Source organism: Trachemys scripta, chromosome 2, assembly GCF_013100865.1.
Source record: "Trachemys scripta elegans isolate TJP31775 chromosome 2, CAS_Tse_1.0, whole genome shotgun sequence".
Lineage (NCBI taxonomy): Eukaryota > Metazoa > Chordata > Testudines > Emydidae > Trachemys > Trachemys scripta.
In genome coordinates, this window is record NC_048299.1 from 141,765,343 (window position 1) to 141,790,785 (window position 25,443).

Genomic DNA, 25,443 nt, shown 5'->3' on the forward strand with positions numbered 1-25,443 from the left:
CAGAGGAGCTGGGGCATAGCATGTGTGTTGGCTAAGATCACACAGGAAGTCTGTGACAGAGCTGAGAATTGAATTCAGGTCTTCTGAGTCCCAGGTCTGGGTTGGTTAGGGGTGTGAAACAAACCAACTCACTGGTGACATAGCTATGCCAACAATACCCCAGTGGAAACGCAGCTGAGCCAGTGGCAGAGGGCTACTGTTATCATGGCTAATGTCATTTGTGGAGGTGGTGTTCCTGGGCCAGCAGAAAACCTCCTTCTGTTGTGTATGCCCTTGGGGCTATGCTGACATAGGCTGTGTAGTGGAGACATAGCCCTAGCCTGTTCCTGGCTTACCACTGACTTGCCCACAGCGCTGAGGTCATGAGTGATATCCTCCTTGCAAACTGAGGGAAATCTGCCTGTAAAGAAAAAGGTGGCACTTCTGATCATCCACGAGACTTGAGTGTGACTATCTGGACATTCAGGCCCCTCTGATGATAGATGCATGGGTCGCTTTCATGTAAGGTGGTTGGTATTTTCTCAGTCTGCATTGCCCAGCTCATATATGTAGCCAAAACCATAATACAGTTTAGAGACAAGGATTATTTATTGTGAGACATGGGATCTGAGCACATGACTGGGAGCCATTAACTCCTGGGTGCTAAAAGCTGATAGATCAACTGCACTGTCTTACTTACCTGCGTTGTTTTAAGAGTTAGGAGTAAAAAAATGTAAACCCTTCATATCCTGTCTAAACTACTCTCTTGGTTTTCCTTTCAGGTCAGGTTGGACGATGGCCCAGAACAAGCTATTTAATAAGATCCTTAAAGCCCTGCAATCTGACAGGCTGGCCCGCTTGGCCAATGAAGGGGTAAGATCTTTCTTCCCCCATCCCCTCTCCTTCAAGCTGCAGCAGCTGCATTGCCTCCTTATGCACCCAATCCTTCCTGGCAGTGGAGATGAAACATGTAGGACAGTCTAGCTCCTCGGCTCTTTTAACCTCCTCCATGAGCAGGTTTATGGCTTTGATATGGACTAGAATGTGGTCTTTGGTGGGAGAAGGATTGGCCCATGCTCACTCGCCAGAGGAACAGAGGCTGTAGCAGCAAATTTTGCCCTGGTGGATTTTGTATGGTCCTGGCACACTCACTTTCCTTATGCCCAGGTGGTCTGCTTCCCTTGTTTTTAGGCTTGCAATGAGCCAGTGCTGAGGAGGATAGCAGTGGACAAATGCGCCCGGCGGGTCCGCCAAGCTCTGGCCAGTGTGAACTGGGACACCAAGCTGATCCAATGGCTTCACACCACGCTGGTGGAGACACTCAGTTTACCTATGTTGGCTGCTTACCTGGATGCTTTGCAGACACTTAAGGGAAAGGTGATAAACACAATGAGTTCTGGAATGTACTTTGCTTTCACTTAATACCACTTTCTCTTCAAACAGTTCATTCAAGGGAAGCTGATGGGACATTGATCTCCTTTCTGGGCGACTGGGGGAAAAGTAGCCTCTTTGCTCCTGTTCTTCTTCCCTTTTCCCCACTGCACTAGCTTGGGGGAGCTTTTGCCTTGAGGATTAGGAGGGAGGACTTCTGGTTTTTCTGTGGCGGTAGTGGGTGATCTTCAGCATGTCACTTAGCCTCTCTGTCTTGGTTGCCTATCAAGAGAGTGAGGAAAGGAGAGGCCACTAGCCTGGGACTTGGAAGAGGCTGGGTCAGCTCCTTGCTCTGACACAGGCTTCCTGTGTAACCCGGGCAAATCCCTTAGCTTCTGTGTGCCTCAGTTTCCCTCTGTACTATGGGGATAACGGCTCTGCCCTGACACAAGAGGGGTTGGGAGAATAAATACAGCTTAGCATGAGGGGCACCCAGTTATCTTAGATAGATAGATTTGTAAAAGAGGGCTAATACTTTACAGGGAGGTTGTAAACAATTGACAAACAATTAAGTTTGTAAAGCCCATGGAGCTCCTGGGATGAGAGTTATTGTAGACGGGCAACATATTAGTTTCTAAACTTTTATTGAAGTGATTCAGAGAAATACAGGGGACTTAGGAGGTGCTGTGCTAGGACTCAGGGGACCTGGGCTCTGCCACTGGTCTGCTGGGTATCCTTGGGCAAGTCACCTCACACCTCTGTGCCTCAGTTTCTCCATAGATAAAATGGGAGTAATGATACTGAGCTAGTTTGGGAAGTACTTTATATCTATGGATTGAAAATCGTGAGTTCAGAGCTAGGTAGGGGTGATGGTGGTAGTAGTAGTAGCATTCAGTACCCTTTTTTTATGGTTTGTATGCAAGAGGCACATGCCACAGTTAAATGTTATTGGCAAACAGAAGACTCTTAGGAAAGGTACTACAGGAATGTTGTTTATTATTAAAATGAGTCTAGACCAAACTTTGTTAATTGATCTTTTTCTCTCAATTTAAGTAGAATTGTGTATTTTATTTGTTTGGATAAGCACTTTCAGTACAATGTTCCCATCCCATGAAGCCAGGGTGAATCGGTACACTACAGCTGTATTTTTGCATAGCATCCGTCCTACAAACTAACTCCCCAAATGGCTAAATACAATAAATATTAGAGCTGCAGAAGAACGAGAAAGTAGGAGAAAGACATTTACAGCAGAGAGATCAGCTAAGATTAGGGCCATCAATGATTTAAAAACACAGTTGCGATTAATCGCAGTTTTAATCGCACTGTTAAGCAATAATAGAATATCACTTATTTAACTATTTTTGGTGTTGGGGGGGAAATGTGTGTGTGTTTGAGGAGCACTGTCTCTTTAAGCAGAGCGCTGAGAAGCCTGAACGCTTTTTCAGCCAGCAGCAGCTGCTGTCTCCAGCACTCACTGCTGAGCCGGGAGCAGCAAACAGGCTTCCCCTGTTCCCCAGCTCAGCGGGGACTGGGCACATGGGGGTGTGTGTGGAGGGGGGACACCCAGACATCAGCTCCTCTGCTGCCTCCCCGCCACTGCTCTGTGCAGCACACAGGAGGCGGGCTCCCAGTCTGGAGCAGCTTGGCCAGGGGCTCCATGGAGGTGGGAGCAGCAATGGAGAGGGGCGGCAGTAGGAGGGGTACCCCTGCCCCGAGGCACGCAGCGGCGCCCCCCTGAGGATGGCCCTGGTGTGTGGTTAACATTCGTTTAAAAAAAAAAAAGTGTTAATTTGTTTTGAGTTAATTGTATGTGTTAACTGTGATTGACAGCCCTAATTGTTGTTTTTGATTAGAAATATTTGCACTGTGAAACATAAAAGAGAGTGCGATCTACAAGTCAAAGCATGAAGGGCATAGAAATGCTTAGCACAGCGGTTCTCAAACTGGGTCGGGACCCCAAAGTGGGTTGCGACCTGGTTTTAATGGGGTCACCAGGGCTGGTTTAGATTTACTGGGGCCTAGGGCTGAAGCCCAAAGGCTCAGGTTACAGACTCCTGCCAGGGTTGAAGCCCTTTGGCTTTGGCCCTCCACCTGGGGCGATGGGACTTGGGCGGGCTCAGGTTTCAGTCTCCCTCTCCTGGGGTCGTGTAGTAATTTTTGTTGTCAGAAGGGGGTCGCGGTGCAATGAAGTTTGAGAACCCTGGGCTTAGCATATCTGGCACGTCAGTGCCATACGAACGCCTGTTCTCACTTTCAGGTGATGTAACTAAGAAGCGGGCAGCATTATCTCTGTAAATGTAAACACACTTGTTTGTCTGAGCGATTGGCTGAACAAGAAGTAGAACTGAGTGGCACACTTGTGCTCTAAAGTTTTACATTGTTTTGTTTTTGAGTGCAGCTCTGTAAAAAAAAAAAAAAAAAAATTCTACATGTGCAAGTTGAACGCTAGAGCTTGCACTACAGAACTTGTATGAAGTGAACCCAAAACTATTTCTCTTATCGTTCTTACAGTGCAAATATTTTTAATCAAACATAATATAAACTGAGCACTTTGCATTCTGTGTTGTAATTGAAATCAATATATTTGAAAATATAGAAAAACATCCAAAATATTTATAATACATTTCAATTGGTATTCTATTAGTGTTTAAGTGCGAATAAAACTGCGATTAACGATGACGGATTTTTTAAGCTAGTTAATTGGTTTTGCGTTAATCGCTTGGGGTAACTGCGATTAATTGACAGCAGTTGCTAAAATGGAGAGTCAGTGAAGTAGAGGGAGACTGTTCCACCGGATGGCAGGAGGTGCAAAGGGGAGAAGGCTTTCGTGTCAGCAGCGATGCACTGGTGTGAAGGGATTAAAGGAGAGCTCAGTGGTAGTTAAGTGGAGGAAGCAGAGAGGGAAGAAATCAGCCAAGGGCTGGTCAGGAGGCTGGAGAAGTGCATTCAGGGTTTTAACAACAAAGAGGTCATTTATTCAGCTGCCTCTTGCAATGAAGGAGAGCCAGTGGAGCTGTTTGGAGATGAAGGTTGCACATTGAGACAAGAGCGTGCAGCTATATCAAATACAGACTCTCCCTTTGGGTGGGTTGACACTTCTTGGTGCTCATGCAGTATCTTAGGAACGAGTCTCTGCTAAGAAAAGGTATTGGAATCGCTGGTGGCACCTATTCACTGATGTGTTGTCCTTACCTAGTGCCCTGAGGAAGGAACATTTACTGGTCCATTTCAGTGCTCTAAAGGTCTCGTTTTCTCCAACTAAATTCCAGTGCCCTGAGTCAGCAAGTTCCTCGATGTGCGAAAATGCAAACTCCGTAGTCCATCAGTCATGCTCTGCGAGCAAGTATTCCCCAAAGGGCAACTTGGCTGGACCTGTGTCTGACAATATCTCCTCCTGAGCTGTGCACTCCGAGCTGTGCTGCTCTGGGTCTCCTCCAGGGCAATGCAAAACCCAAGTACTAGCCCCTTGACTCGTACCCCATAGTGTGTGTGGGAGGGGGAGTGCCAGGTGTGCTTTCTCCTGTTGCTGAGGAGAAGCTAACTGAATTTCCCATGCTCTGGTATACACATTGAAGTGCCCAGTGAAATCAGTTCTGAAGGAAGATCCCATAGGATATCAGGTGTGTGCTTAATAAGTTTCTTCAGCCACAGTCTGGTCTTTGGTTTCAGATCCCCACCCTGATTGACAGGATGCTGCTCTCGTCCACCACAAAGACAGGGGCAGCAGGGGCTGAGGCTCTCTCCCTCCTCCTGAAGAGACCATGGGACCCAGCTGTGGGTGTCTTGTCACATAATAAACCTGTGAGTACATCCCTGGGCTTGCAGGGAGGGAGGGGCTCAGCTCAGTGTCTGGTTGGTGACTGAATCTGTTCGCTCTCCCCAGGCCTCTCTCTGTGTTTCTCCGTCCAGGTCTCTCTTGTATGCTCGGCATCATGATCTCTGTCATGGTGTCTCTACTCCCAGTACCTCCTGTCTTCAAAGTGCCCTCTTCTCCTTCAGACCCAGTCTTTCCAGGAATCCATGCTGCCTTTTCTCTCTCTGCGGCCTTCCTAGTCTGATACTGTCATTCCGTGCCGTGTGTGTGTTGTGTAACAGTGTCGGAGTCAGTGGATGAGAGTATTGTGTTGGGTTGCAGCACCGTCCTAGTATCCCAAGAAGGCCTCTTCCAGTGACACCTGCTCCCAGGATGAGCAAGGCAGGGTCTCTAGTTTTCCATTCAGTCTGTGCCCTGGGGATGCTATTTAGCTCCTGTTCTAGGAGGCCTGGGCTTGGCTCGTCCTTTGTCGATCGTCCATAGCTGTCTTTGATTGTTAGCAAGGGTTGTGCCGAGAGCATCACTGGTGCTCTTAAGTACTTTGGGCCATGTCATGTTCTCGCACCTGTGGCAGAGGGTGCCCGAGTGCATGTTTGGGCTTTGTAGCAGCTCTGGTTCAAATGATCTGCAATCTTAACTTGCACACAGCTTTTCAGTAGCTCAGCCTGACCAACTCCTCTGTGTGTCCTGTGCTGTTGCAGATATCCGAGTCCTTTGCTCAGAGCAGCTGGGGGAGGATTGGTTGGATGTGGGTTGACTGGTACGCGTCGCAGGCTTATCCTAGGGATCATGGATGCTAGGGAGCGGGCAGGTCTCAGAAAGGAAGCTGCTTGCCTTATCTTTCTATTGTGGTGAATTTTGTAGAACAAGTTACCTGGTTCTCCTCTCATCCTGATTGCATCTTCCGGACCTTCCAGTTCTATGTTCCCCACCTCTCGCCGGCATCGGTTCTGGCAATCGCAGCTCTCTTGCCTGGGAAAGGTTTGTAACTCGGCATGTTTTTGAAGGGAGGGGCTGTCGTTCATACTAGCAGCTCTTCCGGGGCATTTAGGGGCAGTGTGATCCTGCAACTCCTGTTAAACAGCCCAACAGCTTCATTATGCTGATCACTTCAGCAGAGAGGTTTCCCATGGAGCTGTTCCCCTCAGACCTGCACTGCTTGGTCTTCCAGGAGGGGCTCTCCATACCTCTGCTGCCATGGGCCATAGCAGGAGACCTACTGTCCTAGCACATGATTCTGCTTCAGGGATTGCCCAATTGAGTGGATTGAAGAGCGTGTGGCTGGGATTCTCCAGTATAAACAGGTCAGGGGAAAGGCGTTATTTGGTGTCTGGTAGCCTGTCTTCTGCCTGGGAGAAGTGCTGCTCCAAGCCTTCCTTATGCATTGACTACATCAGCACTAGAGGAGGAAAGCCAGTAGCAGGAGGGGTGGGTTGGTCGGGGAATGACAGTAAACCCCTGAGTCCTGACTCTGTGTGTTCACCCCAGTGGGTGCGTCCCTGTGAATGGCCATCAGGACATGCTGCTCCACAGTGGAACTGCTATGATTTATACAGTGCTCTCTTTGCGGCTTGTGTTCCAGGTGATCCCTGTTGCCACCCACCTGCTGAATAATGGTAGCGGGGTGGGAGTGTTGCAGTGTCTTGAACACATGATTGGTGCAGTCAGAGGCAAAGTGCTGGAGGTAAGTGTGTGGGCAGCCTAGGTGGGCCTGCACCATATGCCACTAACACCCATGACCTTCTCTGTGCTTGCACTGTTCTGCTGCCTTTCCTCTCATTCCCTCTTCTTTCTCGGCCAGATTCACAACCATTTCACTCACAAGCCGATCATCCTGATTGGGTGGAACACAGGAGCCTTGGTGGCCTGTCATGTAAGTAACTTCTTGTCTTGCATCCTATCAGAGGCCATTTTACAATGTACCTCTTAAATAAAAGTCACCTGGATTGGCTCTGATTCCCACGTGCCCTCCTGGCGCTTGGCCCCTTGCTGGATTGGGCATGGGTGGCAACTGAACAGAGCAGCCATCAGGTTTATCCAAGCTACTTATAAAACAGCGAGGAACCCTGATATTCCCTGGCTCTTGTATTACCAGACCAAAGGCACTTGTGTGGCCCATCACCTGTCTCCCCCCTCTGTGTTACTGAATGTTCAAGTGGTGATGAGCAACTTAAGTTGATTTGTGGCAGTTGGGATGGATGTGACCGGTGGGGAACTGGATAAGGCAAACTAGGGCAATGGGTAAGAGTGGGGTTGGAGATGCCAGTGTAGGGGTTTGATACATGGTTGCAGCCCAGTGAGTATATGGGACTGTTCCAGATATGTCACTCTGGCAGGGTATTGGAGTTAAAGGACCCACTTCTCTTCTAGAACATGAAGCACTCATTGAAGCAGATGGCCTGATTCTGCCCTCTTGTACCGCCCCTTGGAGTTCAGTTTGCACTTACATCCGGGCAAAAGTGGGCTATGGGAATCAGGCTCGGTGTCTTCAAGGGAGGTTCTGTATTCCAGGAGCACAGGCAAGGGAGAAGAATAACTGTGCCTTCCCTTCCTCTTGCAATCTCCGCATGAGCACTACAATACCAAGAAGGGAGTGGGGTAGATTACAGTAGAGCCTCAGAGTTATGAACTGACCGGTCAACCACATACCTCATTTGGAACTGGAGGTACACAACCAGGCAGCAGCACAGACACAAAAAAGCCAGTACAGTGCTGTGTTAAACATAAACTAAAAAACTAAAGGGAAAGGTTTTTTTTAAAACAAAAGATTTGACAAGGTAAGGAAACTGTTCCTGTGCTTGTTTCATTTAAATTAAGATTGTTAAAAGCAGCATTTTTATTTGGCATGGTAAAGTTTCAAAGCTGCATTAAGTCAGTGGTCAACTGTAAACTTTTGAAAGAACAACCATAACGTTATGTGCAGTGTCATGAACTTTTCAGTGTTACGAACATCCCATTCTCAAGGGGTTCGTAACTTGGTGATTCTACTGCACTGTGTATAAAGTTAAAATCACAGCCCATGTACACACGCTAAGGGCTGAACAAACTTCCTGGAGGGATTATGGCGCTTCTGTGCAATTCCTGTTGTATAACTTCCACACATCTGACCTCCCTCCTCCTAACCCTGGGCAGCTAGGTAGCAAACCCTGTCTAGCCTGCATTTTCATCGGGTAGAGAGATGAGAGGGCTCCTCCACCAGGAGGAGGTGGCTTAGTGCAGAAATTGAGATGAAAAGAGGAAACCGCTTTTGGGAGGAGAATATTCTGTCCTCCAAGCAATAATACAGGCCCAGAGCGTGAAACCTGAGGGTGGCATGACGCGGGGTGGGGTGGAGCTGCTTGGAGATCCAGGTCGTAGGGAGGGAGAGACAGCTTAGGAAGAATCTAACTTCAGGGTGATAGAAAGAAGCTTGCTATTTGGCAATCACACCAAGTAAAGCCTTGTATTCCTAGATTCCCAGCTTCATGCTGAGCTGATGTTTGGAGTAATCTGTTCCTAGGATTATGTGTGACTCTATGATTAAAAGTCTGTCCTTGACTGGTGGTCTGCCTGTTGTCAGTACACAGCCTCAGTGTTCCCTCTCATTTTTTACGTCCATGTGCGGAATGAATTTTGTTATGTGCACCAATATGGAGGTGATGTATGACACCACATCAGGGCTAGGGCAGAGAGTTGGGATGCGGGTTTTGGGGTGGGGCTGGGAATGAGGGGTTTGGGGTGTGGCCTCTGGGGTGGGGCCAGGGATGAGGGGTTTGGGAGTGCAGGCTGAGGTGGGGAGAGAGGACTCCCCCCAGCACTCTCGCTGCAGCAGCTCGGGGCAGGGGGAGAGACGCCTCTCCTTGGCTGCAGCAGCTCCGGCGGGCCTGCGCTGGGCCAAGGGACGGGCTTCTCTACCCCGGCCATGGCAAGTCTGGAGCAGGTCCACGCTGGGGTTGGCGGGGAGGGGTACCTCTCCCCTGGCCGTGGCAGCTCTGTGCTGGGGGAGAGGCATCTCTCCCCACCGAAGCCCTAAGCCCTTGCGCAGGGCTTAATAGGCAGCTGTGTGGCCACGCAGCTTAGAGGGATCTTAGCCCAACCCTGAAAGGGCTTCTCTCCTTTCCCTCCCATCCTGAGATCCTGTATTGCAGCCTCCATCTTTTTGGGCACAGGCAAATGAGGAGTTTGAGATCTTTGCTAGAAGGAGGTATTGTCAAAGCCAGGGGTGTGCCATGGCAGGAGCCCAGCAGCGAGGGCTCTGCGAACTACGTTGACGCTGAGCTGGATTGTTCTGGGAGAGCTCTGGGTAATGATACTGTATTGCTGGTCTCTCTAGGTCTCAGTGATGGAGTACGTCACCGCAGTTGTGTGCCTTGGATTCCCTCTGCTCACAGTGGATGGGCCCAGAGGGGTAAGCCCAAAGCAGGGGTCAGAGTTCAGAAGTTGGGATTGGTTAGTTAACCAGGCCACTGAACCTGTGAACTTGCTTTAAAGTCCAGCCAGAAGAGCAAGGGTCTGAAGTTTGGTTCTTCACCTGCAAGTATTTTCAAGTATGTCTGAGCCCATCTAGTGTTTGGGGTGATGGAGAGCCAACAATCCGGGCTTTGGGCAGTGAATCACGGTGGGGCAGTCTGGGAGGGAAGGAGCTCAAGGGTTTGACTGCATCCTTGGTGTGACGGCAGTGGTGTGTGCCTGTAACACATCTCTAGAGCCTCTCCTAGGCCTCACTCCAGAAACAGTTGTTGATCTCACCTTGTTTTGCACCTAGCAACAAGAATGACTTAGGCAGACTTATCTGGTGGCCTGATGTGCTCCTTTGTTAGCTGACCTGTCTGAAACTGATTCAGGTGTGACCTTGGGACCCTGGTGCCACTCAGGTGACTAGCTTTGGGGGCTGTGTGAGAAGAGTAGGCCCCGGGACTGTATTGCCTCCATATAGAAGGCAGGGAGTTCCATACAGGGGACAGTTCTGTACCAAAGCCTTGTTCAGGGCCACATTTTCCCACTGGGAAAATCCCCTTTGGGGCATAACCTGGAAAGTTGTGAGACTGCTTGGTACAGGCCTGCGACTTACTATTGCATGTTAGTTGATCTAGCATTGCATTTGGGTAGCTACAGCAGTGACAGGGGAAAATGCAGCGAGAGTGGCTGTTTTGATAGGGGATCAGTCTCAGCTGGTGTAAGTCAGTGGAACTACACCGATTTAGACCATCTGAGTTTCTGGCTCAGTATAAATGTATTTATTTGCCCCATAAAAGTCGTTAAGTCCCGGGCCTTCATATTCCATCACCCAATGGCCCCTCTGACCTTCAGTTTTAAAATGTCTCGTTGTCCCATGCTCCTGCAGGATGTGGATGACCCCCTTCTGGACATGAAGACCCCAGTTCTCTTTGTGGTTGGTCAGAATTCTTTGCAGTGCAACACTGAAGCTATGGAAGATTTCCGAGAGAAAATCCGAGCTGATAACAGCCTGGTGGTGGTGGGAGGAGCTGATGACAATCTGAGGTATGGCTCTGTGACATAGTCCCATGCTGTTGGGATGCCGTCTTCCAGAAGCATTGAGCAATGTCTGGTTGGGCCCATTGGCCATGCAAGAGGATTCTAGGACTTCATTCTGAAGTTAGATGGGGACTGGATGGCTGACAGAATAAAGAGCCTTTTATTCCTGGGTAGTCAAGTTAAATCAGGCCCAGGTTGGGAGGAGAAACTTACTGCCATCGAAACAGCTATGGAATGAGTTGGTAAGACATGGTCCAGCTCCTAGTGGTCACATGTCCACTTCACAGTTGGCACACATTGGTGACTTTGTGGCAGTCAGAGCTTGAGTGGGCCATAGAGAATGTACTGTCCTCTTTGTGGCTATAAGTCATGCTTTTCCAGATCAAGGTGGAGGCAGGCAGGCAGGGCAGTGTGTGCTGGAACCTTGTGCTGTTCTTGCCATCCAGGCTCTGTCTGTTCCATGGGCAAATGGCAAACTCAGTTCTCCAGGCCTGACAGGCTTTGAGCATTCGTCACGTGGGGCTGATGGGTGCGTGTGGGGTGCCAGACTGCAGACGATTTACAGCATTCCTTTCCACTGACAAGTTGGAAGTCCTGGGTGCAGCAAATATCCCCTTTGCGAAAGGCCAGAGAGCCTGAATTCTGTAGGCTTTCCTTTTCCAAGTCATTCTTGGCTCTGCTCTTGGAGGTGGATTTTGGCAGTTTGCAGTATCCTAAAGGGCACTCCTTTGGGAGGTGGTCAGCCGGAGAAAGGGTGCTGTGGGACTGGCAGGAAGCCATGGGCCACCTGCTCCAATCACACTGGTGTAAATCTTGAGTAACCCCATTGATATCAATGGAGCTGTATTGCTGTAAAATGAATGTGAGAGGAGAATCAGGCCTGGCGGCCAAATTATGCAGGCGCTGTCATGACAGTTGTTACGTGTAAGTAGGAGCCTATAATAGGAATGATCAGAAAACTGGGGAGGGGCGTGAAATGCAAAATGAGCAACTAGCAGCGTTGAAAATGAAGCTTGAAGGGCGAAGGCGCATGTAGCCCTTCTGAGGAAGCTTTGGGCCTGAATTTCAGAGCTGCCGGGCCATTTCCCGTTGCAGCCAATGGGAGCACCAGGCGCTCAGCATTAGAGCTGGATGAACAATGGAGTTTTTGCTTCGCTGGCAAATCCAAAACATTGAAAAAAAATTCGTCTCGGGTGGAAGCAGAACCAGTTTTTTGTTTGGAAATTTTCATTGAATCAAAAAGTAGAAAAATGTTCAAAGCGACGTGTTTTGGTTCAATCCAACTTTTTTGATTTCAGGCATTTTGATAAAAGCCAAGGAGGACTAGATTCACAGACTGGGGGAGGAAGGGCAGCTGAGCCCTTATAACCTTGAACCCAGGGGTTATGGTTCTCTGGGGTGAGTGTCCAGGTTCAATTCCCCCTTCTGCCCCATGGGGAGAAGGGGTTTGAACTTGGGTCTCCCACATTGCAGAAGAGCGCCTTAGCCTCTGGGATACCAGATAGGCTGGTGTAGGGTTTTCTCAGTCTCTCCTGTTGAAGCTGTTCCACTCGTTATAAATAAATAAATAAATAGTCATTGGAGCAGGGATGTGAACTTTAGTTGCGCACCTCCCAGGTGTGTGCCCTTACCACCAGGTGATAGTCTCACTCCTTTTCTAGTCACTGTCATCTGAATTTCACTCAGCTCTACTTGGCACATTGTGTCCAGCAGGTGGAGCCCTTGAGTTAAGCACTCTTTGAGCTAATTAGCCCCTACTTCCTATTGGTGGAATCTCAGTAACACAGCAAACCCTCATTTGATTATTGGCTTTCAAGCTAAGAATGTTGGCCACGGCGCGGTGGGGGCAAGGGAAAGGGGGGAAGAATGAACATCTATTGACTCGTCCACCTTTTTAAATAGGATAAGCAAAGCCAAAAAGAAGGCGGAAGGCCTGACCCAGAGCATGGTGGACAGATGCATCCAGGTAACAAGCAGAGAGATCTTTCGGAGCAGTTTCCCCTCCAGTCGTCTCCATGAGCACACGCTCCAGTGCTGCTGCCTAGATTGACTGGGCAGGGGTGGGTGGGCAAGTGAAATCACTGACAGCATAGCTGTTAAGTGCCCTTGAGGTGAAATCAGTAGTCCTGACATGTTAACCCTTTGGATGCTGCTATCAGGGCCATAGTCCTGCATTTGACTGGCCTGGGGAAGCAAGTGTTTGTGGTTCTTCCTTTCATGGTACGGAGAGCGCCATTTTCCAAGCTGAAAAATTCCCCTCCTGTTCCCAGAGAGCCACCAAGATTAAGCTTTAACACAATACCTAGTAACATTAAAACTAGCTAAATTCTTCTTGTCTTGAGCAGCGTAGCTGGGAAGGTCTGAGGGGAGTAGAATCCAGCAAGGCCCAGGCTGTTCTCTTTGTTTCTGGAATCTTAGTATTTATTTCTTTAGCCCATTCAGCTAAATTCCCTGCACCCTAGCAGGGCAGTAACTGGAAGCTGCTTCTAGGCAAACCGTGGAGGCTAGTTGTTAAGAGACGTCTGACCCCTGTGTAGGATGAAATAGCTGACTTCCTGACCGGAGTCCTCACCCGCGCGGATAACCATTCAGGCTCCGACCCCAGGGACCTCGATGCCGAGAAAAAGAAGAAACCACGTGACTTGACCAGGAGGGACCTGTCGTTTGACTTGCCAGAAAGAACCAGCAGTCCCACCTCCCCGGCAGCCAAGGTGCCGGCCTCGCCTTCTGGCTCAGAGGTAAGGACTGGCCCTCTGGGATGTGGAGCTGGGGAAGGCCTGTGTTTGAATGACCATTTTGTGGGCTGTTTTTGCACTGAGGAGCCAGGCTGTGAGAGCACAGAGATGATGTCAGTGTGGAGGGAGAGAGGGGTGCTTATGGAGGTGTCAGCTGCTCACGTGGTGGCAAATGGCTCTTCCAAAATAGATGAGTTGCATGTTAAGGTTTCCTGCAAGGCTTAAGAACATAAGAACAGCCATAGTGGGTCAGATCAAAGGTCCATCCAGCCCAGTATCCTGTCTTCCGACAGTGGCCACTGCCAGGTGCCCCAGAGGGAATGAACAGAACAGGTAATCAGCAAGTGATCTATCCCCTGTGGCCCATTCCCAGCTTCTGACAAACAGAAGCTAAGGGACACCATCCCTGCCCATCCTGGCTAATAGCCATTGATGGACCTATCCTCCATGAACTTATCCAGTTCCTTTTTTAACCCTGTTATAGTCTTGGCCTTCACAGTATTCTCCGTCAAGGAGTTCCACAGGTTGACTGTGGGTTGTGTGAAGAAATACTTCCTTTTGTTTGTTTTAAACCTGCTGCCTATTAATTTCATTTGGTGACCCCAAGTTCTTGTGTTATAAGGAGTAAATAACACTTCCTTATTTACTTTCTCCACACCCGTCATGATTTTATGGACCTCTATCATATCCCGCTTCAGTCGTCTTTTTTCCAAGCTGCAAAATCCCAGTCTTTTTAATCTCTCCTCATACGGAAGTCGTTCCATACCACTAATCGTTTTTATTGCCCTTTTCTGAATCTTTTCCAATTCCAATATATCTTTTTTGAAATGGAGCAACCACATCTGCATGCAGTATTCAAAATGTGGGCATACCATGCATTTATATAAAGGCAATATGATATTTTCTGCTTATCTATCCCTTTCTTAATGATTCCCAACATTCTGTTCGCTTTTTTGACTGCCGCTGCACATCGATTGGCTGTTTTCAGAGAGCTACCCACAATGACTCCAAGATCTCTTTCTTGAGTGGTAACAGCTAATTTAGACCCCATCATTTTATATGTATAGTTGGGTTTATGTTTTCCAATGTGCATTACTTTGCATTTATCAACATTGAATTTCATCTGCCATTCTGTTGCCCCGTCACGCAGTTTTGAGAGATCCTTTTGTAGCTCTTTGCAGTCTGCCTGGGATTTAACTGTCTTGAGTAGTTTTGTATCATCTGCAAATTTTGCCACCTCACTGTTTACTCCTTATTCCAGATCATTTATGAGTATGTTGAATAGGACTGGGCCCAATTCAGACTCCTGGGGAACACCACTATTTACCTCTCTCCATTCTGAAAACCGACCATTTATTCCTACCCCTTGTTTCCTATCTTTTAACCAGTTACCAATCCATGAGAGGACCTTCCCTCTTATCCCATTACAGCTTACTTTGCTTAAGAGCCTTTGGTGAGGGACCTTGTTAAAGGCTTTCTGAAAATCTAAGTACACTATATCCACTGGATCCCCCTTGTCCACATGCTTGTTGATTCCCTCAAAGAATTCTAGTAGATTGGTGAGGTATGATTTCCCTTTACAAAAATCATATTGACTCTTCCCCAACAAATCGTGTTCATCTACGTGTCTGATCATTCTTTTCTTTACTGTAGTTTCAACCAATTTGCCTAATACTGAAGTCAGGCTTCCCGGCCTGTAATTGCTGGGATCGTCTCTGGAGCCCTTTTTAAAATTGGCATCACATTAGCTGTCCTCTAGTCATTTAGTGTAGAAGTTGATTTAAATGATAGGCTACATACCACAGTTATTAGTTTTGCAATTTCCCATTTGAGTTCCTTCAGAACTCTTGGATGAATACCATCTGGTCCTGGTGACTTATTACTATTTTATTTATCAATTTGTTCCAAAACCTCCTCTAATGACACTTCAATCAAGGACAGTTCCTCAGATTTGTCACCTAAAAAGAATGGCTCAGGTTTGGGAATCTCCCTCAGGTGTGAAAACTGATGCAAAGAATTCATTTAGTTTTTCTGCAATGGCCTTATTGTCCTTGTGTGATCCTTTAGCACCTCGATCGTCCAGTGGCCCCACTGGTTGTTTAGCAGCTTCCTGCTTCTGATGTACTTAAGACATTTTTTTCTGTTACTTTTTAAATCTTTGGCCAGCTGTTCTTCAAATTTCTTTTTGGCCTTCCTAATTATATTTTTTTACAATTCACTTGCCAGAGTTTGTGCTCCTTTCTATTTTCCTCACTAGGATTTAACTTCAACTTTTTAAAGGATGCCTTTTTGCCTCTCACTGCTTCTTTTACTTTGTTGTTTAGCCATTGTGGCACTTTTTTGGTTCTCTTACTATGTTTTTTAATTTGGGGCATACAGTTAAGTTGTTCCTCTATACGGTGTCTTTAAAAAGTTTCCATGCAGCTTGCAGAGATTTCACTTTTTGCGCTGTAATTTCTGTTTAACTAACCTCCTCATTTTAGTGTAGTTCCCCTGTCTGAAATTAAATGCTACCCGTGGTGGGCTGCTGTAGTGGGTTCTTCCCCTACTCCCCAACAGGGATGTTAAATTTTATTATGTTATGGCAGTTCAGGTAGATTACTTCTTGGACCAGATCCTGTGCTCCACTTAGGACTAAATCAAGAATTGCCTCTCCTTGTGTGCATTCCAGCACTAGCTGCTCCAAGAAGTGGTCATTTATGGTGTCCAGAAACTTCATCTGTGCATCCCGTCCTGAGGTGACGTACCCAGCCAATATGGGGATAGTTGAAATCCCCCATTATTATTGAGTTTTTGTTTTTATCGCCTCTCTAATGTCCCTGAGCATTTCACAGTTACAATCACCATCCTGGTCAGGTGGTCGGTAATGTATCCCTCCTGCTATATTCTTATTCAAGCATGGAATTACTATCCATAGAGATTCTGTGGTACAGTTTGATTCATTTAAGATTTTTACTTCATTTGATTCTATGCCTTCTTTCACATATCGTGCCGTTCCCCCACCAGCACGACCTGTTCGGTCCTTCCGATATATTTTGTACCCTGGTATTACTGTGTCCCATTGATTATCCTCATTCCACCAAGATTCTGTGATGCCTATTACATCAATATCCTCATTTAATAGGAGGCACTCTAGTTCACCCATCTTGTTATTTAGACTTCTAGCATTGGTATATAAGCGGGAGGGCGCCTGGGCTGGGGGTCGGAGTGCAGAGGTGTGTGTGTGGGGGACGGGGGGGGGGGGCTGGGCTAGGGGTCGGGGTGCGGGTGCGGGGGGGGGGGGGGGGGGGGGGCTTGGCCTGGGGGTCGGAGTGCCGGGCGAGGAGGCTTCAATTCCTGAATGCTAATCCTTGCTCTGATACTGACTCCTGGTGTGACTTTGGGCAGGTTACCTGCCCTCCATGCCTGAGTCTCTCCATCAGTAAAACAGGGATGGTGATATCAAGCTTGGTCATCGGGGGTTGTGAGGGTCAAGTGGGAACTACCGATTTGTGGAGATGTAAAATAATTGCTACACCAAGCATTATGAATAACCCATCGCTGCATCCTGCCATGGAAACCTGACTGGATGGGGCTTCCCTTCTCGTTTGGGCAGGATCTGTCCAGTGTCTCCAGTAGCCCCACCTCGAGTCCCAAAACCAAAATGGCTGCTGTGTCATCTGTCCAGAAGTCCAGCCAGATGGGTGCCACACAGCTTCTGAAGAGACATGTGCAGAGAACAGACGGGGTCCTGACACACAAGCAGGCACAAGGTAACGCTCCAGCAGCTTGCTCCACTTGCTTTCTCCTTGTTACCCTGGTAAAGCCTCTTGGGGGTGTCACTGTCCAGCTATGCTCATACTTTGCCCTGCAGGACTAATCTAAAGTCTGCAAACTTCCTTTGGCTGTGTGACATTCAGATGGGGCAGTCTCCCCACAGCTCAGGCCCTATGCACTGTCACTCCTAAGCAGTGGCATATGGGAGCTGACTCTGGGCAGGAAATGGTAGTCTCTGTGCCATAAAAGGGTGAGTCACTTACAGGCCTTTGTTTTGCTATTGCTGAGCCTGGGAAGGGTCTTTGCCCATCCTGGTGGCCAAATCATCGTGCAGTTGTAGAATGTCGGCCCAGTGGGTGTGGGTACATCCATTTGGGAGCGCTTGATGGGTTGGTGGTTTGTATCGGTGAAGATTTTTCTAGGGAGTAAAGGGTGGTTGGGGTGGGTCAGGCCACTGAGACGGGATGAAGATGAGGGTCTAGCGCAGGGGTAGTCAGTAGGCGGACCGCAGGCCAAATCCAGACTGCCAGATGCTTTTGAACGGACCCCAAAATCTTATTTACTTATTATCATCATTGTTGTTGTTTTTTCTGGAATTTGGACCATGACTGAACCTTGATCTTGGACCTTGACAAAAAATAATTGACTACCCCGGTCTAGAAGGCGGGGAGGGCCAGCCACCAAGAAGGAAAGGCTAACCTGAGCCGTGTTTTTTGTCCTGTGGGATGCTGATAAGATCTTGGGATGCACCTTCAGTCGTGCGGGGAAAGAGATTGGAAAGGTCTGACAGTCAGTGGTCTGTCAGTGTAGGTGGGGTTGTTGTAGCCATGTTGATCCCAGGATATTAGAGAGACCAGGTGAGTGAGATGATATCTTTTATTGAACAACTTCTGTTGGTGAGAGAGACAAACTTTTGAGTTACCAGAACAGGAGCGCTGTATAAATTCGAAAGGTTGTCTCTCTCGCCAACAGACGTCAGTCCAATAAAAGATATTACCTCCCCTGCCTTGTCTCTCAGTGGAGTGGCAGGTATGTTTTCCTCTGGAACTTGTGGATAATATTTTGTCACGGATGGACCATAGATAAGCCCTCCTGGCAAACACTATTGATTTAGTTGGGGATTGGTCCTGCTTTGAGCAGGGGTTGGACTAGATGACCTCCTGATGTCTCTTCCAACCCTGATATTCTATGATTCTATGATAATTGGGAAGTAGTTCTCCAGTCTCCAATCTTTCTTGCTTCCTTTGCTCAGGACAGATCCGAACAGGCCTGCCAGTTCCCCTTCAGCATTGCCCTGTGTTCCTGCTAGTTCTATGCATTCTTTCTCTGGTTCACAGTAGGTTGCAGACTGGAACTTGAGTCCAGGTCTCCCACATAGTAGAGCAATGCAAGAACCGTTGAAGTCTGCTCCGGCCTATGTTTTAGCTATAGGAGCAAGTTCCTGGTGAGTGCGTGAAGGGAACTGAGCAGGAGAAGGCTCTGTGGTGGGTATCTTGGCAGACACTTCTGCAGGGTAAAGACAGTCGAGAGGGAGGTTCATCGAAGTTTTGTGGCAATGAATGTTTGCGTGTACTAGTTACTGTTTTCCAGTCATTGCCAGCATTTCAGCTCAGAGATGCCCAGTGTGACTAGCTGAAGGGCGTCTGTGTGCACAGCTCCAATACTAGACATCTCAAGCCTGCTCGTGCTCCCTGGAGGCGGTAGTCATGGGGCTGTGGGAAGGATGGTGTGTAGTTTGGTAGTGTTCTCAGGGAGGGAGGGAAAAGGATGTCTCCAGACCTGTTGCCCCTTCCCAGGAGGGTGTGATGCATTGCAGTTTCAGGGATCAGTCAGTGCTGTCTCCAGATGCCCTGAGGCTGCATCACGAAGCTGTCTTCCATCTGTCAGAGTGAGTGGGTCCCACTGGGTTGGCCAGCTGTGGGTCTAGGGGAGTGAGAGGGGTGTGCAGAGCTCCCCGCGGACCAGCTGTGGGTCCCAGGGAGTGAGTGGGGTGTGCAGAGCTTCCCGCTGGCCAGCTGTGGGTCCTAGAGAGTTAGTGGGGTCTGCAGAGCTCTCTGCTGGCCAGTTTGGGTCCTGGAGAGTGAGTGGTGGCTGCAGAGCTGCCTGCCCCCTGCCTGTCCCCTCCCTCCCCCAGTGAGAGCCAGCTGTGATACTGTAATTCTCTCTGATTCATTTCAGCTCAGTTTGCTGCTTTTCTGAAACAAAACATGCTGGTGAGGAAAGTTCTTCCTCCTGGCACCTCTTCATGTCTCTTTGGTGAGTATCTCCTCACTTCCTCTCTCTCTCCGCTTCCTTCCTCCTCTGGCTTTCCTCCATCACCTTCCTCTCCTCCTTGCACTGGTTTGGGGGGTGTTCCAGCGTGTGGTTCCCCTCTCTCTGCTCCTTGCTTTCTCATTGCTGTAGTGGGAGCTGAAGCAAAACAGCCACATCCCTCCGCTGGCTTTCCCTCTCTCTGGCAGGTAAATGTTCCCTGGGAGTGACATGATTTCGCAGTGGTTTGCTGTGATGGACTGTGGAATCATGTGGGTGACCTGGCAGCTTCTTGTGGTCAGGAGCGTAACCCTTTGTGTGCTGGGTCTGACTGGCTGAGATGCAGACCCCAGCACGGGCAGTTGTGCTTTTGACATGGAAGGCGCTTCCTTGATGCATGGTATGGGAAAGTGCTTTGGACAGCCTGTCGAGGGTGCAGAGACGGGGCTGCTTAGTGGCTCAAAGAGGCCGGCTGGAGCATCTTTCCAAACCCATGGAGAGTTGGAGGAGGAACAGCAGAGGAGTGGGTAGGGAGGGCGAGGGACTCCTTGGGAAAGCAGGAAGGCAGTGCTGAATTGGATCCTGAAATGAATAGGAAGCCAGTGTTGATAGTGGGAGGATGGGACTGAAGGAAGACACTGGATACTGTATGTCAGAGCCTCTGAGACCCAGAGATGAGGGGACTAGATTCATAGCTCAGCTAAATGGATGCAACTTCATTGCCTCCAATGGCATTGGCCCCTGCTGTGGAGTCAAGCTGAAGGACTTGAGGTTAGAAGAGGTGGGTGACAAAGATCTGAAGGAGGATTTTAGCAGGGTTAGGCTGGTGGGAGGGTTGGGAGACATTTCAGTTGTAGTAATACCCGGATCTCTCTCTAATGTGAGTTGCTTTGTCATGACATGACCCGTCAGTGCCAGAGTGGGTGTCCCCTGGATGTGGGGAGTGCGAGCATGATAGAGGAACACCTCTCTGTAAAGCACGGTTCATCATGGCATAGTGCTGGTGGCTTCTTGTCTAAATGAATGAAGCTCTGGATAATTAGCTGGAGACCAGTGGGACTGTGGGGTGCTGTAATTGGGTTCTCTGAGATACCAGGAGGTTCCCATCCCTCTCTCTGCCTAACACACACAATTGGTTATTGTCCAGACACTCCTTTCTTGGGGTTTGGCTGTATCCAGAAGTGATATAACAAAGCCAGGCAGGACTGTATAGACAAGCAGGTCCTAGTCTAGGCTGATTACTTATTGAGTTCTCCCTCCCTTAAGCTCTGCCTCTGAGAACTTTGTTTTTTCTACTACCGTGTTGGAGGTAATGAGGTCCACCTGGTCAGGCTGCCTGGGTGACTCAGCAGAGTAGCTCTGCACTTCCCCACAGGGTCTGAATACCCAACAGCAGCTCACAGGCACAAAAAGGATTCAGTGCTTAACTGGGGTTATTCTTGCTCGCATGCTCTCCGGATGGGAAGAGATTTTTCCCTGGGACATATTGGCAGCAGCCTCATAGAATAGCAGGGTTGGAAGGGACCTCAGGAGGTCATCGAGTTCAACCCCCTGCTCAGAGCAGGACCCAATAACCAACTAAATCATCCCAGCCAGGGCTTTGTCAAGCCTGACCTTAAAAACCTCTATGGATGGAGATTCCACCACTTCCCTAGGGAACCCGTTCCAGTGCTTCACCCCCCTCACCCTGTTTCTGGAGCATCGAACAGGCAGCATCAGTAGGATCCAGGTGTGCAGTGTTCCACACCATCAAAGGGGCACCTCCGTATCTGCCATCCAGCACGTTATGGGAAAATGCCTTCATGTGGTTACATTGGATTTGCCCACTGGCAGCTCTGACAGTAGCTAGTGTGAACCCAGGGCTGGTCACACTGTCTTTCAGCCCAGCTGCTTCTGCGTCAGTGGGACTGAGGAGAGCGATTCAGCCTGGCTGCAGGAGAGCAGCGTGGTGGGAAGCCATGGTGAAGTGGGAGCAGTAGGTATGTCTAACTATAGCTCAGAGAGCTGGTGCCTGGGGGTTAGCCTGAGCACACAGGGAGCTCTTTCCATCTGTTGTGAGAACAGGAGTCTGTGTGCGCCACAGTAACCATGTAATGAAGGAGGCTTTGATCATGCAGAATGCAAGGGCGGGTGTTTGATCACTGGTTCCTACAGACTATCATGGATGCTTTGAGGAGTAGTAGCATCACTTCCCCCTGCAGGTGCCATTTCATGGTGCTGCCCAGCTGATGGCGCTGTGTGGTGCGGTTGATGCTCAGGCGGTCTCAGGGGCTTTCACAGCGGAACTGATGCCTGTAATCTCTTTGCATAGGTGATCAGAAACTCTCTGGGTAGTTCCATTCACTCGGCATGTTCGCAGTGCTGGGGAAGGTATTTAAGCTTTGCACGTCTGTTAGCAGTCAGCACCCCACCTTGCTCCCTCAAAGCAGGACCCTGGGTGCAGGTGCTAAGATAATAATGCATTGATGCTTGCATTGGGTTAGAGCAGTGCCAGCAAATAAATGCCTAGCAGTAAAGTGGTTCAACTGCACTCTCCCCCAGCAGTAGGTCAGGGGACCTGCTCCTGCAAAGTGGTGTCATTTATCTCCAGGAGCATGAAGGCTGTTCAGTAAGGAACTTGGACCCCAAGGACAGACTATTTCTTCTACACATCCGCCCCTCCTCCACCACCCCCATAGGAGAAGGAATTAACTACCTCAGTGACTTTTTGCAGGCTTTGTATATTCTTGAATTTAGAACCGCAGGGCTGGAAGGGACTGTGACAGGTCACCTAGTCCTGCCCCCTGTGCTGAGGCAGGGCCAAGTAAACCTAGACCAAACCTGACAGGTGTTTGCCCACCTGTTCTTAAAAACCTGCTGTGATGAGGATTCTGCAACCTCCTTTGGAAGCCTGTTCCAGAGCTTAACTCCCCTCAGAGTTAAAGTTTTTCCTAATCTCTAACCTAAATCTTGCTTGCTGCAGATTAAGTCTATTACTACTTGTTCTGCCTTCAGTGAACATGGAGAACAGTTGATCAGTGTCATCTTTATAACAGCCCTTAATGTATTTGAGACTGTTCTCAGGTCTCTCCTCAGTCTTCCTTTCTCAAGACTGACTCAATGTCTCCAGTTTTTGTAACCTCTCCTCACAGGTCAGGTTTCCTACATCTTTTATCATGTCTGGTGCTCTCCTCTGGACTCTCTCCAGTTTATCCACATCGTTCTTCAAGTGCAGCGCCCAGAACTGGTCATAGTACTCCAGCTGCAGCCTCACCAGTGCTCAGCAGAGTGGGACAATTACCTCCCATGTCTTACATGCCACATTCCTGCTAATGCACCCCAGAATGGTAGTAGCCTTTTTCACCACTGGATCGCATTGTTGGCTCATATTCAGTTTGTGATCCACAGTGACCCACAGATCCTTTTGAGCAGTACTATGAGCTAGCCAGTTATTCTCCGTTTTCTAGTTGTGCTTTTGATTTTTCCTTCCTATGTGCAGTACTTTGCTCTTGTCTTTATTGAGTTTCATCTTGCTGATTTCAGACCATTTCTCTAATTTGTCCAGGTCATTCTGAGTTCTAATCCTGTCCTCCAAAGTGCTTGCAGAGGGTTGGTGTCATGTACCTTACTCCTATCGCCCCTTAGCCCAGCGTGGACTGAGACCAGGTGTGGTGGGAATTCCCTTTCTGAGCACTGTAGAGTTGCACCTTTTGCATTGGAAAGCCGGCCTTCATTTCATCACCCTTGCTTGTTCTCCTGCACCAGGCTTACTTCTTCAGTGAAGAGATGGACACCATGGTGCAAGCCATGAACTCCAGGGTTCCAAATTGAGATTATGCAGTTACAGATCAACAGTGGAATACAAATGGGCAAGATGTGGTCCTGAGGAAGGATGGTCTTGTGGTTAATTATCACTTCTGTTCCCCTAGTGCCCAGGGTACCAGGCATGATGAGGGTCCCACTTTGCTAGGAGCGGTGGTGTGTGCTCCAGAGAATTTACAGAGTAGGCCTCAGGACAGAACAGTTGTGCTGGGGCGGGGCAGGTTGGGAGGATGAGGTACAAAGGAACTGTTGAGCAGGAAAATGGAAGTCTCGGCTTGCCTATGTGAGGCCAGACAGGTTAGGATATCGGACAGAGGCAGGGGATCTAGCTCTGCCACAGATGCCCTGTGTCACCTTGGGCCTGCCACTTAGGAACAGAGCCTCAATCCTGAAATCAATGGGAATTAGGCACCTAAATACCTTGAAGGATTTGGGCCTTAGTCTTTGTGGACCTCAGTTCGTCATCTGTACCTTGGGGATAACAGTGTTACCCTGCCTTGCAGGGGTGTTGCGAGGGTACGTACAGGAATGATTGAGCTGCACAGTTGTGGTGGTGAGCACCCAGGAAACACGATAAAGAACTGACTCTTGCAAAGCAATGAATGTTGGAGTCTAGCAATATGCGCTGCAGTGCAGGGACGGCTGGAGCAGAGCACCGGGAGTCAGCAGCTGAGGTCTAGTCCCAGCTTTGACAAAGACTTGTGTGAATTTGGACAAGTCCCTTTACCTTTCTCTGGGCCACAAGTTTCCCCATGGGTAAAATGGGGATATGGGATGAAGGGCTGGTATTTGTACTGTGTTTTGGAAATGAAAAACACTTTGGTAAGGGGCATTATTACTGCGGTGGTTCATAGAGTGATAAGCCTGCACTGTGCTTCAGTGCAGAAAAAGACAGGGTCCTTAGACTGCGTTGCCTTAGAATGTGAAGAGCTCATTCTAAATGCAGCAGTTTGTGACGCACGGGGAAATCGGGTTAGAGACGTGAGTGGTAAGGAGAGAGAGCACTCTCCAGCGGCCAGAGATGGGACACTAGATGGGGAGGGCTCTGAGTTACTACAGAGAATTCTTCCCCGGGTGTCTGGCTGGTGGGTCTTACCCAAATGCGTAGGATCGAATTGGTCACCATATTTGGGGTCAAGAAGGAATTTCCCACCAACTACTGACAAGCTGAGGTTGTCTCCTCAGCAAACGTCATTCGTGCCTGAGTTCCCTGCTTGTACCCTAGGTGCCAGGCCTCCCGGACATGATTGAAAACGGGGTGCAGAAAGCACTGGTGAAGGGAGCTGGGGGAAATTCGACACAGGGCATTTTGGAAACGTGCTATTAGAGTTGAGCCCAGGGCAGCTTCATCCGTCCCCTTCTGTCGTGGGGGACTCTGCAGAAAAGTTTGCATGTTTAGTATGAAGTGTTGTTCTGTGGGCTGGCTCAGGGTATGTCTATGCAAGAAATGCTACAGCGGCACAGATGCAGCGCTGCAGCTGGGCTGCTGCCATGTTCACACTCACTAGAGTGACAGAAGCGGGTCTGCCAGCGCCGTAGTAAACCCACCTTTTCTGTCGACTAGTGGTGTCTACACCGGGGCTTCGGGCGGGTTAATTACATTGCACAGGATGTGAAATTTTGTAGTTAAGGCAACATAGACCAGCCCTCAGTAACCAACTTCCATTTCCCTGGGTCTTGCTGGGCCCTCCCCCAAAATCTCCCCAGGAAGCAGCCTGAGTTTGAAACATCTAGATTCTATACTGAAAATCCTGTGTCCACCTCAACGTCTGTGCAGCACCTGGCACAACAGGGCCTTTCACTGTATTTAAGGATTAGAATAAGGAAAATAATATAAAACAGAGGAAACAAATCAACCAAATGCTGAAGCCTTGGCGTGCTGCTAGTCCCTTTGCTCAACCCACAGACAGTGACAGACTCTGTAATATTGCAGTAAATATGGCCCTCTCCGGTCCAGGTAAATAATGGGCACTATTTTCAAACAGCTCTTTGGCAGACCTTTAATCAAATACCAATTTGTTGTGAAGGTTCTTTACAGGAGCCCACGCCAGTGACCTGTAATTCTCAGAGGGGCATCTTCCTACATGTTCCTGTGTCCCATGGTAGTTTTCAGGAGCTACCTCAACAGCTGAAGTTAAACTCAGATCTGACTCTTCCACAGATGCCTTGTAAAAATGTTAACAATATCTTTTGTGTCTCTCTCGGCTTTCAGAGAGATCTGAAATCTCACCCAAGATATCTCTCTCCAGTCTTTGCTGCTTT

At 48.8% G+C, this 25,443-nt stretch overlaps 1 protein-coding gene across 6 annotated transcripts in view; it reads left to right on the forward strand.

Moving 5' to 3' along the window:
* Positions 1-743: 743 nt before the first annotated feature.
* Positions 744-25,443, forward strand: part of KANSL3 (KAT8 regulatory NSL complex subunit 3) — a 43,451-nt gene continuing 18,751 nt past the window's right edge. For 5 of the 6 annotated variants that reach the window (XR_004644615.1, XM_034761647.1, XM_034761650.1 and 2 more), the window contains exons 1-12: positions 744-852; positions 1,171-1,356; positions 5,020-5,151; positions 6,029-6,145; positions 6,747-6,848; positions 6,966-7,037; positions 9,477-9,551; positions 10,488-10,645; positions 12,542-12,605; positions 13,177-13,377; positions 16,970-17,126; positions 19,309-19,386. Coding sequence is in view for 5 of the 6 variants with exons in the window: in XM_034761647.1 (XP_034617538.1) it covers positions 775-852; positions 1,171-1,356; positions 5,020-5,151; positions 6,029-6,145; positions 6,747-6,848; positions 6,966-7,037; positions 9,477-9,551; positions 10,488-10,645; positions 12,542-12,605; positions 13,177-13,377; positions 16,970-17,126; positions 19,309-19,386 (1,420 nt within the window). In the remaining variant the exon portion in view is untranslated. The remainder of the gene's footprint in view (positions 853-1,170; positions 1,357-5,019; positions 5,152-6,028; positions 6,146-6,746; positions 6,849-6,965; positions 7,038-9,476; positions 9,552-10,487; positions 10,646-12,541; positions 12,606-13,176; positions 13,378-16,969; positions 17,127-19,308; positions 19,387-25,443) is intronic. The other variant, XM_034761648.1, reaches the window with a different exon arrangement.